This window comes from Mirounga leonina, unplaced genomic scaffold (assembly GCF_011800145.1).
Source record: "Mirounga leonina isolate KUSES-001 unplaced genomic scaffold, KU_Mleo_1.0 Mir_180, whole genome shotgun sequence".
Classification (NCBI taxonomy): Eukaryota; Metazoa; Chordata; class Mammalia; order Carnivora; family Phocidae; genus Mirounga; species Mirounga leonina.
Window position 1 is genome coordinate 1,848,964 of NW_023270469.1, and position 13,206 is coordinate 1,862,169.

General features: G+C 57.8%; 1 protein-coding gene across 4 annotated transcripts in view; it reads left to right on the top strand.

Annotated features, from left to right (window-relative positions):
• KLHDC4 (kelch domain containing 4) overlaps positions 1 to 11,305 on the top strand; it is a 51,729-nt gene extending 40,424 nt beyond the window's left edge. For 3 of the 4 annotated variants that reach the window (XM_035024635.1, XM_035024637.1, XM_035024638.1), the window contains 6 exons: positions 474 to 633; positions 6,741 to 6,816; positions 8,352 to 8,563; positions 9,130 to 9,532; positions 10,252 to 10,356; positions 10,502 to 11,305. In XM_035024635.1, coding sequence (XP_034880526.1) covers positions 474 to 633; positions 6,741 to 6,816; positions 8,352 to 8,563; positions 9,130 to 9,532; positions 10,252 to 10,356; positions 10,502 to 10,524 — 979 coding nt within the window. In that variant the 3' untranslated portion in view covers positions 10,525 to 11,305. The remainder of the gene's footprint in view (positions 1 to 473; positions 634 to 6,740; positions 6,817 to 8,351; positions 8,564 to 9,129; positions 9,533 to 10,251; positions 10,357 to 10,501) is intronic. The other variant, XM_035024636.1, reaches the window with a different exon arrangement.
• Positions 11,306 to 13,206: the final 1,901 nt, after the last annotated feature.

Sequence of the window (13,206 nt, forward strand, 5' to 3'; positions counted from 1 at the left end):
GATTGTGGATTTTGTAAACTTTGTCAGGAAGTATGGTATAACTTTCAGCCTAGAAAGGCTTTCAGATCCAGGCAGATTACTGTATTCTTTAAGCTAGCATTATCTCTAGTTTCCAGATGCAAACTCCCATATGCCCGCGGTCCCTTCATGTGGATTTAAACTTTTTTTTTTTTTTTTTAATTTGACAGAGACCCAGCGAGAGAGGGAACACAAGCAGGGGAGTGGGAGAGGGAGAAACAGGCTTCCTGAGGAGCAGGGAGCCCGATATGGGGCTCGATCCCAGGACCCTGGGATCATGACCTGAGCCGAAGGCAGACGCTTAACAACTGAGCCACCCAGGCGCCCCGTGTGGATTTATACTTTAATGAAACCAATAACTTAACTACAAATGGCAGAAAATTTACCTTTAATTTGAATCAGGTTCACTTTTAAATGTTCCCACCTCCTTGTTTGTGTCCCTGTGTTATAACCAGAGATTACATCTACTACAATGATGTGTATGCCTTTAACCTGGACACGTTCGCTTGGAGCAGACTGTCCCCATCAGGGGCTGGGCCCGCACCTCGGTCAGGCTGCCAGATGTCCGTCACCCCCCAGGGCAGCATTGTCATCTATGGGGGCTACTCGAAACAGGTGAGACGCGGCCGGCAGGGAACCAGGAGCTCCTCTCTGTTGCCTTTTTCACCAGGAATGGAAACTTCCAAATAGGATTGCGAGTTGGTTTAATAGAAACGCTTTCTGTTGAAGTAGAGATGGATGTAGTGTTCATCTGTTCCCCTGTGGATATGTTAAGATTTTTTTCAGCCACATTAAGCCGTATCATGTCGCAACCCATAGGGCCCGAACATGCTGCAGTGTGAATAATTCTGTATTGGGAGGCGCGTGCTCTTGATGCCTGAGCCACAGGCACCAGGTACGACGTACAGTGTTTGATTATGGTAGAGGCCGCCGTCGCCGCGAGCAGCACAGACATGCTGGAGTGAGTGCCCCGCACGCCTCTCTGGGGGTGTGCACAGCGTGATGGGCTGGCTCTGGTGCGTGTCCCCCGCACAGGGTGCCCTGCACAGTGTCGGCAGCCCACAAGCAGCCCCTCACCAGCTTGCACGCGCCTGTGAGCCCCAGAGGGATGAGGTGGCCTCTCACTGCAGGCTTTTTCTTAGCCTTCATAGTTTGAAAATTTCTCCAACACAGAGTGACTTAAAAAGACTTACAAGCACTTAACGTCCCCCCACCCAGACCCTTCTGTAGTTAGCGCTCTGTTGTCCACACTTCTTCATGTACTGTTCACATCTTTCTGGGCGTATTTCAGAGAAAAGTGCAGACATCGGTCACTCCCCCCTGAATCCTGGAGCATGCATACCAGCATGTAGAGTTCAGCATTCAAGTGTTTTTTTGTTTTTAACTTTATTTATTTTACATCCTCTCTGCACCCATCAGGGGGCTCAGACTCCTGACCCTGAGCTCAGGAGTCACATGCTGCTCCGGCTGAGCCAGCCAGACACCCCTCAACGTGCCATTCTTAATGTACAGTTTCTCTGCAGTCACGTGCACACATTTTAAGTGTGTACCTGCTGGTTGTGACAGGTGTGTGTGCGGGTGCTTGGAAGCCCTCATCTGCCATGCCCTTTCCCCCACCTGGAGGCAGGTGCCGGTCTCTGCTTTGTCTCACCTTGTCCTCGACGTGCTTGTTCTAGGACTTGTGACAGATGTGCTCGGTGGAGGAAGACGTCCTTCCTTCAACGTGCTTCTGAGATCTGACCACGTTGCACGTTTTAGTTGCTTGCTGCTTCGTGCCAAGCAGTATTCCGCTGTGACACACAGTTTCTCAGTTCTTTATTGGTGGACACCAGGCTGTTTGCAGTTTTTGACCATTATGAACAAAGCTGCTGTGAGTTTCTTGTGCAGGTCACTGTGTGGCTCTACCTTCTGGTTTCTTGGGCAGAGACCCAGGAGCAGGACTGCTTGGGTCACAGGGTGGAGCGTGTTGCAGCCCTTCCCGCACTGGTTGCGCACACCCTTGCCAACCCTTGATGCCGCTAGTCAAGGTAGAGCGGCCTCTACCTTTTTTTTTAAGATTTTATTTATTTTTTGACAGAGACACAGCGAGAGAGGGAACACAGGCAGGGGCAGTGGGAGAGGGAGAAGCAGGCTTCCCGCTGAGCAGGGAGCCCGATGCAGGGCTCGATCCCAGGACCCTGGGATCATGACCTGAGCCGAAGGCAGACGCTCAACGACTGAGCCACCCAGGCACCCCCCGCCAGTCTTTTTTATTCTCGGCCATTCTGGCGGATGTGTGGTGTCTCATTGTGGTTTTAAATGTCATTTTCCACATATGGAATGGGCCCTTTGACTTGGGGGGCCGAGCAGGTCGCCTCTTGGTGGTTGGGATGACGCAGTCAAGGAGTCCGTCCTGCACTGGGGGGGTGTCCCGCTTCCGCCTTCTTCCCACCCCTCTCACCCTAGTGAGTCATGGCCCTACCGCTCAGGAAGTGGTCAGCCTTTGTTCTGGAAAGAGGATATTGGTTTTCTGGCCTTAGCTAGATGTTTGATAGATGGGAGGGCCCGAGAAACAGGTTGCTTTGGCCACAAGCTTGTGCCCACATCTTGTGCTTCATAGAGTGAACTGGACGGGATACAAAAGGGAACCTTGTGACGCTCACGCCACTTTAAAGAGGATATTTAATCAAAATAGTGCCTCCTTCTCAACAACTGCTCTTCTCCAACTAGGAACAGTGGCTAGGGGTGTGGACAAGCTGAATCCACTTCACTCAGTGACCACTTGCTCCAGGCCTTTGGCGTTTGAATCACAATGAAGAGCTTGTCTGTTTGGATCCATGGGGGATTTATCCCAATCAGGGGAAGATGGGAGTTGGGGCTGCTATGGGATATTAGGGTGTTAGTCTAAGTGGGTGACTGGCTGCCTGAGTCCTTACTGGAACACACTTCACGGTCCTGCAGCCTGGACTGGCGGAGTGCTGCTTCCTGCCCGGTGTCCCCACCCAGGGCAGGCGTGGTCGGGCACCATGGCAGTGAGCTGACAGCCGCCAAACACGGCATCGAGTGTAGATGCCCTGGAAGTGGCCGGGGGCGGCCTGCAGAGCAGGGTCTGAACTTGTGAGGTGTGGGAGAGACGGCCTCTTGGTGGTTTCGTGTATCACAGATGGTCCACCTGGGCACCTCAGCTGTCCCGGGCCGGGTGTTGAAAGCTTGCTGCTGTTGTGAATCCAGGGAACCAGGATGAAGTTTTGCTAACTTTATAAAAGGCCCTCCCGTTGCCAAGATGCTCAGGTGGCTGGTTGGCAATGCTGGCTGCTTCGAGAGAGGGGGCAGGGCCGTCTGCACCTGTTGGACTCGTGAGCCCGGCATTCATGGCTTGGCTTACAGTAGCTCCTCTTTGCCTTTGGGGAGGACGTCTCATGCACACGGGGTAGTTTCTGTGGGTGGTTCCGTGCTGGTTCTCAGCCATCAGGACAGGAGCGACAAGGCCATGGGCCTCCCTGCCCTGCCCTGCCCCGCCCCACCCCCTCCCCAGGAGCTGCGGAGCACCTTCTCCCAGTGGCGTGTGGCGTCTTCCTTTGTCCCCGCAGGCCCTGGTGGGGATGTGCTGAGGACGGTGCTTTCGCTGGCCCTGGGAACATGGGTTCCTTGAAGGTGCTTCTTCCACATGGTCCTTTTCACTTTTGACTCTCAACCAGGTTGCAGCCATTCTGTCTGGAACCTCTCCCCACCCTCTGGGGACAAACTGGGGAAGGCCCCAGAGAGTGGACAGTTGACAAACAAAGGGTCCTCAGAGCGCAGCAGCGCAGGGCCCTTACTCGTCTCAGAGCCGTTACCGCCCCTTGCTGGGGTCAGATTGCCCTGAAACTGGGGTGGCCCAGGAGGTTGAAGGGAGTCCATCTCCACATCTGAGGCCGAGGGAGCTAGAGCTGCTGATTCAAAGAGCCGAGTGCAGAGTGTGAGTGCAGTGGGAGGAGGTGCCTGGGTCTCAGTCACACTCGTAGTCACTTTGGAGATAGTTTTGTTGTTTTTCAGTGTAACGTTGTAACGCTTGATACACGTCTCTGTCGAAAGTGTCTTTGGGTTCCATGGATTCCCTTAGTTCTGCAGTGGACAGAAACGAGTGAGCGGGGGAGTACGTTCTTTGTAAAATGCATCCAGTTTCAGCCTCTCACCCAAGTGCCCCTCCCCAGAGAGAGGCTGAGACGCTGTACGGGACGTCACACTGCGAGGTGGGACGGGGACGTGTCCCAAGGCTTGTGCAGACTTGCTTCCTCCGCCGCGCCCGTTGAATCCCGTGGGCGCCTGGCCGTGCCCGTTGGGAGTCGCAGCACGACAGCAGCGTCACACAGGGCAGCTCCCTGTGGGTCCCTGTGAGGACTGCAGACTGGATTTGGGGCACGTCCCTGCACTTCAGGAAAAGTAACTGCTGTACGGGAGGAGTTAGTGAGCTGGTGGGGTGGGGGCCCCGGCACCAGTGGGCTCTGGTCCGAAGGGCTGCCCGTCCCCGTCCAGCCAGAGCCCTGGCCCACGCGCCAGCCGGCACGAGGCTGTGGCCCCGGGCTGTGGCATCGCCCTTCTCGGGAAGCCTTCTGGCTCGTGGGCCTTGGGAGGAGGTGTTTAATTGGTACAGCATAGAAGATCCCCCTTAACTAGAAGGCTCTGGCCACTGCCGCAGCTCTCAGGTCAGCGGGTGCAGCAACGCGGGGGTGCGGCTCCGCTGTAACTTACGTCTCTAGCAACAGAGCGGTCACTGAACTCGTTCCAGGTCCCCTCGGCGGGCAGGGCCTCTGGCTGTGAATGCAGTTCCTGCACGTGCCAGGCCTTTTGGTGTGGAAGGGTAGCCCCTCCCGCTGTGCAAACATCTTGTCTGAATAACGTGCAGGCATTGCCTCACTTGAATCCTGCAGATGTGTCCGGAAGGAAAACCAGAGAGGCGCACCCCCAGTTTTCATTTCCGGAGATGCAGGCCATTCCCCACTCAGGGCCGATCCTGAACCTCCTGGGCTTTAGGATAGTCAGGTCACATGTCCAGTCTGTGGACAGTGGGATTGTGGCTTTGTTTTCCAAAAGGAGACCAGCTTCTCCCCCCTGTAGTAAACGCACACCTGTGTTTGAAAGGAAAGGAAGTATGCGTCCATATTTCCTGATCCTGTCTTGCGTTTGGGGGGCGGGGGGGTAGAAGTAACCGCAGCAGCGAGCACTCCTGGTGCCCAGATCGCGGTTTCTAACCATGACCAGTGAGAGGACCTGGGGCTCCTCAGGGAAATGGCGGATTCCAGGCCTGGGTCAAGAAACGTACGGGATGAGGCTGGAGGATCTTGTGGTGCCCCAACCTAAGGGTGTGCTTATAGGAAACCCACATGACGGGCTGTGTCAGACGGACACAGGAGCCACCAAAAGGGTTTCCAGTGGCCAAAGCTGGAACTGTTTTAGCAACAAAGTAAGTAAAGTGGATAGGATTACAGCCCAGAGTAGAACATAAAAATCTGTGAGTCCATTTGATTATAAGCAAATGATTGAATGAGTAAATAAATCAGGGGAAAGGGACAAATCCCTATGCAGAATTCCACAGAAATCATGTAGCCAACTCCGCCCTCGAGGGCTGGAGTCTGACTTCCGCCTCCGCAAGCGGGGCTGTGCACAGTGATGTCCTTCCCCAGAGGGCTGTGGAAAGCTGCAGACTCGGAGGGGGCAGAGGTGACAGCCAGGTGACCGGGATCAGCAGCAGTGGAAAGTCTGGGCGCCAGCGTGCACCCCTGGTGTGCTACAGGGGAAGGGCGCCTTACCTGTGGGGCCCACAGCCCCAGCAGTGCTGAGAGAAGCGTCAGACAGACCTCAGGGAGACCCAGGATGCAGCACAGCTGAGCAGCGACTTCTCGGCTCCTGAGGGAAGGCAGAGATGGGGAGTCTGGGCCAGTGCAGCTGACGTGACGCGGAGGGCTCAGGGCTGAGAAACCTTGGTTTCATTGCTGGCGACGCTCAGAAGAGGGTTTTTTTGTTTTTTTTTTTTAAATATTTTTATTTATTTATTTGACAGAGAGAGACACAGCGAGAGAGGGAACACAAGCAGGGGGAGTGGGAGAGGGAGAAGCAGGATTCCCGCCGGGCAGGGAGCCCAATGTGGGGCTCGATCCCAGGACCCTGGGATCATGACCTGAGCCAAAGGCAGACACTCAACGATTGAGCCACCCAGGCGCCTCTGAGGTTATGATTTGAATTGAAACCAAGAGTGGGACACTTAACCGACTGAGCCACCCAGGCGCCCCTCAGAAGAGTTTTTAAGTGGTAGCACCTGGCTGGCTTGGGCAGCAAGTGTGAATGTCATTCTTGCAGGGAAGTCTGAGCACATGAATTGAAAGATGATGGGGTTGGGGACACACGGGAACTGCGATGGAACTTCATGATGGCCTCGGGGGAGGGCCCCTCCACCTGGAACAGGGTCGCTGCAGAGCCTTGGGAGCTCACGACAGTTCTTGTTAGAATGGTGAATTCTTAACATTCAAAATCTATTCTTGGTTAATAAGTCATACTAACATTTTTTATTACATCTGCTCAATGAGGTCAGAATTGAACGGGTCGTAGTTCCGATTTTCTTTGAGGCTCATCCGAACGAAGGCTCCCAGGGTGCCCCCCACCCCCCTGCACCCCAGTAGGGAGGCAGACCACAAGCTTGAGGGAGCTGGGCAGGGTGTTGTAGGTGGCGCCTGGCCAGTTCTCACAACTCCCTGTTCCTTTTGCAGAGAGTCAAGAAAGATGTGGACAGAGGCACCCAGCATTCAGATATGTTCCTGTTGCAGCCTGAGGACGGAAGAGAAGGTACATGCACTGGGTCATGGGGGTGGGCCACGGGCTCCTACGGGAAGCAGGGCAGGGACCCGAGAGCCCTCCTGCTCTGTGGATGGGGGGCTGGGGGAAGGGAGGGTGGCGGCGAACCCCTGCACACTGTGCTGGAGTCATGGGCAAGTCCTCACCGGAGCAGGCAGGCCGGGTGCTCTTGAATAACCCTAAGTGTCTGCACAGCAGGGACAGCTGAGGAGTGCTCACCCTCGGGTGTTTGGGACAGCGACCTCAGAGCGAGTGGAAGCCACTCTTTGTCAGCTGTTCCCTGACTTGTTCTCACTCGAGCAAGTGGCTGCTGGGATGTGGGATTTGGGCATGGTTCTTGTGGGTCAGCGGCCCCCCGTTTGCTTTCTAAAGCTCAGAAAGTCAGGTGGTGGCCTGTGAGACTTGGGATGAGCAGGCCGGGCTAGACTCAGGTGATCCAGTCTGGTCCTGGGTCTGCTTTGGGACCCGCAGCAAGCCTCTCACCCGCCCCGTGAGGCCGTAAGCTGTAGAATGCACGCAGCACCCTTCCGTCTCTCCCACCCTAACCTCCGTGAAGCCGGGCACTTCTCAGGAAGTCAGCCAGGCTGCCCTGCAGTGACCGATGAGGACATCTGCCTTTTCCTCAGTGGGCACCAAGGTTTGGAGTCAAGGAGAAAGCTGCCTGGTGTGCACATCAGGGAGCCGGAGCTGGAACCGGACCCTGAGCCCGTGTGCTCAACCTGTGCACCCGGGCATCAGGCCCTCGACCGCCAGCAAGAAGCACGTGGTGCACTGTGAGCTAGGGCACTCTGATGTTTTTCCTTCTCTGTTTCCGTACCACGTTAACGTGCTGGCTGTGAGGAGTAGTCCTCGTGGCCCAGTACTGGGTGCCCCCCGGAGTCACAGCTGTGCTGTGTGCTGATGAACAACAGGTGGGCACGACATGGTACGACGTTGGCCATTTGTTGCTTCTGTTCAGTTTTCCTTAAACGTTCAATAAAAGGACAGTCTCGGTTCTTTTTTCTAGATGTGGTGGGAAGATAATCCCCCATGCTTCACACTGGGTCACATTTTGAGCGTTACCACGTTCATCAGGCACGTGCCGAGAGAGCGAGAGTGAGCATGTTGCCTGCGGGAGCGTCTGCGGTTCTGAGCAGTGGGCGAGTGCGCACAGCCCGCACGGAGCAGCTCTCTCGGTCCCCCGGCCCCCCCGCGGGGCCTGGCGCGGCGTGAGGCCCTCCCAGCACTGCGGCCTGCCCGCCTCGCTCTCCGCCCGGCCTCAGAGCCGCCCCTGGGGCGTGGTTGGCCCAGGGGCTGTCTGGAGGGCATGTGGAAACATTACTTAGTGCACGCAGGACCTTCAGGAGCAGGATGAAACTCGGGGGCGTGTTGAACTGTGTTTTGTTTCTGCAGAGGGCTCAGAATGCCTGAACTTGGTGCCCTTTTACCTGCAGTCTTGCGTTTCCGCTTGTCCCATTCACTGGGGTCGGTGATCCTGGGTGAGCCTTCGGCCGGCAAACTCTTACCCTGTGTTCCCTCTCCTCCAGCAGGCAGGTGGGCCTGGACCCGGATTAATCCTGCAGGAGCCAAGCCCACTCCGAGGTCTGGCTTTTCGGTGGCTGTGACCCCGAACCATCAGACACTGCTCTTCGGGGGTGTGTGTGACGAGGAAGAGGAGGAGAGCCTGGAGGGGGACTTCCTCAATGACCTGCATTTCTATGATGCCGCCAGGAACCGCTGGTTTGCGGGGCAGCTGAAGGTAGAGCCGGGCCCCGAAGTGTGCACCCCGATGCAGGGCTGCACCTGCTTTCCTTCTGCCGCGTCAGCCGGTTCTTTTGGCAAGGCTTCAAGCTGCCCCGGGCCTCCCCAGTCCCTGTGTGTGTGGGGCCCATGGGAGCTTTCGGCGTCTTTACTGTCGTCGTGGGCAGGGACGCCCATGTCCCTCCACTCACTCCACAGTGGCACCATGGGTGGCCGTCCCAGCAGCGGGGTCCCACTGGGGCTTCAGATCTAGAGGAGTTGATGGGGTCAGCGGCCCCGACGCCGAAGGAGGTGGCCCACTCTGGCGGAGACCCCACTCCGGCAGAGACCCCACTCTGGTTGCAGAGTCTCTGTGGGAAAACGGGTGGACGTGCAGCCAGTGTCTGGATGCGTGGCGCTCTCTGCCTTTTTCTTGGAGGGGTCACACGCAGGCAGAGGCTCTGTGCCCCCAGGGTGAACCGCAACAGGTGCTTCACCTGTGGCCCAGCCCCCTTGGGGCCCAGGGGTTCTGCCTGCTCACCGCTGTCTGCTGCTAAAACGCATGGCCTTGCTTCTTCTCAACAGGGACCTAAGTCAGAGAAGAAGAAACGTAGGAGGGGCCAAAAAGCAGAGCCCGAAGGTGCTGACAAGCGGGACTTGGGGGGGGCCGGTGCCCAGGAGCCGCTGGAGGTGGTCAGAGAGGTGGTCACAGAGGACGGGACCGTGGTGACCATTAAACAGATGCTGGCTGCCCCGGGCTCGGCTGGACAGCCCCCATCCAACGAGGAGGACAGCCCTGATGAAGCCGGCGGCGCCGTGGTGGAGCCGAGCCCCCGCTCGAACGCCATGCTGACCGTGAAGCACGGGCAGCTCTACCTGTACGGAGGCATGTTTGAGGCAGGTGACCGCCAGGTCACCCTCAGCGACCTGTACCGCCTAGATCTGCACAAGATGCAGGAGTGGACGGCCTTGGTGGAGATGGATCCAGGTGAGCTGGGGTGGAGGTACGCTCCTCCTCAGGTTGGGGCGGGAACCCCAGCAAAGCGTCTCTGTCGCATCTGCCTGCAAGCAGGCGCCCCCTCAGATCTGCCCTGTGCCACTGAGCCCGCGGTGGGCAAGGGGCTGCATCCTCTGTGCGTCCATCCCTGCTCTGGGAGCGGAGGGGGGTGGGCTGCCTCCTCGAGCACTCCGATGAGCCTCAGACCCGTCCTGCTGCTCACCAGGGGCCTTGTCCAGAGCAGATCTCACAGAGCCCCTCGTCCGGGGACAGCCGCCTCAGCACGTGAGGGGAGCCGGCCCAGGACCTGGGGCACCTCCAGGCCTCCTGTGCTCTGGTCCAGACTGCTCCGTCCCTCGCCTCTGTGTCCTTCCCCGGCAGCTGCTGGACACAGCCACCACTCCTTTAAGCCCAGAGACTAGAAACAAAGTTAAAATCCACACTTGGGGAAAGTTCCTCTGTGGCCAGTGAGAGACTCCTATCTTCCACCGAGCCCAGGCTAGAGCTGGGGAGCAGGAGAGAACTCTGTATGGGTCTTGTGTCTTCGCCCGTCAGTCTCCTTCACCCCACCTCTGCTCGGAGACCAAGAGAAAATGCGTTTCCTCTGAGCGTGCGGTGATGCCGGGGCTCGGGCCGCTTCCACACCGGGAGTCTTGTGAGGGGGCTGCCCCACTGTGCTGAAGCTTCGAATGCGCACTTTTGCTTTAAAGGAACTCAGGAGTGGCTGGAGGAGACGGACTCCGAAGAGGACAGCGACGAGGATGAGGGCGCCGAGGGCGGGGACGAGGACGAGGACAGCGGCGGGGAGGCTGGGGGTGAGTGTGGTGCACGTGCCGGTGAGGGGTGCCAGGAGACCTAGAGCTTGGGGGTTAGTTGGCTCCCAAAGTCCTAATTTTTACTGGTAATGAGAGACTTTATGGCTTTACTGAAGTTTTATTAAAATTTGGCTTTGCTTTGTAGATGTGCTCTCGAGGCAAGCTTAAGTTTTTGAAAGAACATTCGTACGTGGAGTGCATTTGAGCGGCGCCGTGTTGGTTTCTTGGATGGAGTGAAGAATGCCCTCGCCATATGATTTCTTTAAATTTGGTGCCCGTGATCGCCCCATCAGGCGGTGAGCGGGTGGCCTCTGGAGCTGCCAGACCCAGGCCGCCGTCCTGGGCTCAACGTGCTTCCCTCCCGCCCCCTCCTTCCCCACGGAGCAGCTCCCGCACGCACGGTGCTGCCCGCCGAGCGGCTTGCGGACGGCCTGCTCGGGCCCCACCAGTGTCGGGTAGAGCTCACCCTGGACAACGTGGGGCCCCACGCCGGGAAGAGAGCAGCCCACGCCGTGGCAGACGCTTTGTGCGACGACTTGGCCTGAGCGCCGTCCCCCCGCCCCCAGAAGTTAACCTGTGTGAGGTGCAGTTGCTTTCCCTCGGTATCACAGGGTGTGATTTAAAATAAAGCGGCCTTGGGGCGCAGCCGCAGCGAGGTGGTGATCTGTGCGGCCCGCTTGCCCTGGTGGTGGTGGCGGGGCCCCGTGCTGGGGCGAGGCCCCCCCCCCCCCCCACTGCAGGCGGCACCTGGAAGACGAGGTGGCACGCGGGTGCTTTGTGGGCGGTTTCCCTTTGGCCAGACAAGGAGCCGCATGTCCTGGTTGATGGTACTTTGTCGGCCTGGAGGTCTCAGCTCTGATTTCCAGAAGTTCTTGGTGGCAGCCTGCCGACCACCTTTACACGCTTTGTGTCTCTGCCGATGTTTGAAATAAAGTTCCTGTTGGCTGGGCGGTTCTGTGTGTTCTCTGCCGCTGGCTGTGCTCGGGGGCCTCTGAGTGAATGTCCCCGACGACTCAGAACTGCTCCACTAGCCTCTTTCAGGAAGAGATGCTAGAGCCCCTCTCTGCTCTTTCCCTTTCAGGCTCCAGGCTGTCATTGGCAGAGTAGCAGGAGGACGGGAAGCCTGAGGTCGGGGACCCCACTGTCTCCACGTGGTGCTGCTGTCCAGCGCCCGTGGAGTGGGGGTCATCACGGTGGCAGCCTTGGTGCGTGCACATACGGAACGGTGCCCGCTCCAGGGTGCATGGCTGGGGTCAGCATTTCGGCCTTGAAGTCACACCTGGTACCTTTCTTCATCTTAAATACCTGCTACAATGAGAACGTGGTATTTCTAGTTTTTAGCAACAGGGCCAACATCCCATTTGTTCCCTCCCATAGGCCATCCGCATCATTGCCTGGATGCTAATAGACAGAGCAGGGCCTGGCCCGGGAAGGTGGTCATGGAAGAACAGGGCTGACCTGCCCCAGAAACGGCCCCTCGCTCGCCCAGCCTTCTCCCGCTGCTCAGCCCCCACCAGCTTCGACAGTGGGCCCTCAGCTGTCAGACTGGCAAGCCTCTGGAATGGAGCCTGGCAGGGGTGGGCTCTCAACAGCAGACTAGAACTAGGACCCTGTCCCCTGATGGTATCCTGTCTGCTCGTCTGCCTGCCAGAGCCCCACTCTGGGGGCTGTGCCTGCGGGAGCTCCGGCCATCAGAGAGAGGCCAGGCTGGGGCCCAGGCGGCACGGCACCCTTTCGGTCGACGTGGGCTGGGTTTGGTAGAGAAGCTGGGTGCTCGGCCTCGAGTGGCATGTTTGTGGCCGTTCGCTTGGATGCTGGAGCAGTCTGGGCCTTCCTCGGACACTCAGGGCGGAATCTCGCTGCAGGGTCCTCAGGCGTGGCTGATGGGATGCCGTGGCTCGTTCCCGGGACCTTCCGGGTCCTCCCGGTGCCCGCTCTGCCCACTGCCGGGACGTGGCACTCAGCCCCAGCTGTGCGGTCCAGCGGTGCCGCTGCTTTAGGAGGAGCTGCTTGGAGGAGCTTGTTGGCTCCACCTCGGCTTTCTGTTGTCAGAGGCCGGAGCGTTACTGATTGTCTCTGTGACAGAGCAGGTCTGAGGGAAGAGGGTATTTGTTAATCAGCCAGGTTGAAAGAGAACTCACAAATCCCCTGAAGAAACTCCTTGTACAAACAAGTCTCTGTTTTGCTGTCATGTCCGTAGGGTTATTGCTAAAAAACTCAGTTTGAGTGGACCAACAAGAATAAATAAACAAGCTTCCAGAGAAGGAGCTGTCTCTGCTGCTTGATGCCGTGATTGAAACACCAGGATGGGCGCACCTTAGAGGCTCAGCAGGGGGAGAGGCGGCAGTGTGTTATAGGATCGCCAGAGTCTGCCAGGAACAGGACCAGCACACCCACCCTGCAGTCTGTCGGTGACTCGTGTGCCCCACTGAATGTTCCGGATACCCTGATGGCCACCACAGGCATGAGTGGCCAGTACGAAGCCCAAGGCCTCCATTCCCTGCGTTGCTGGAACCAGAACAGCTGGATACAGCTGTATTCCGGGTCAGCGAGGGCCCTGCAGTCGCATATCCTGTCTTGTCTGCTCCTTGGTTGGCTGAGTTCTTGGTAAGCCCCCGTACCACCGGCTGGGTTGTTGGTTCTGCCCCTTTCTCTTACGGTGCCCATCCCTTGGCCGTGCCCTCTCAGACACCAGCAGAGCTCCTTGGGGGGCTGGGGGGGCGTTGAGTGTGAAGACTTCTGTACCCTCCCTGAGTCCCTGGGGCAGCTGAGCGGCTGTCTGGGTCATGCAGCAGGAAGATGGATTCCAAAGGGCTGGTCAGAGGTGGTAGATTTCTGGGGTTGGCTTCA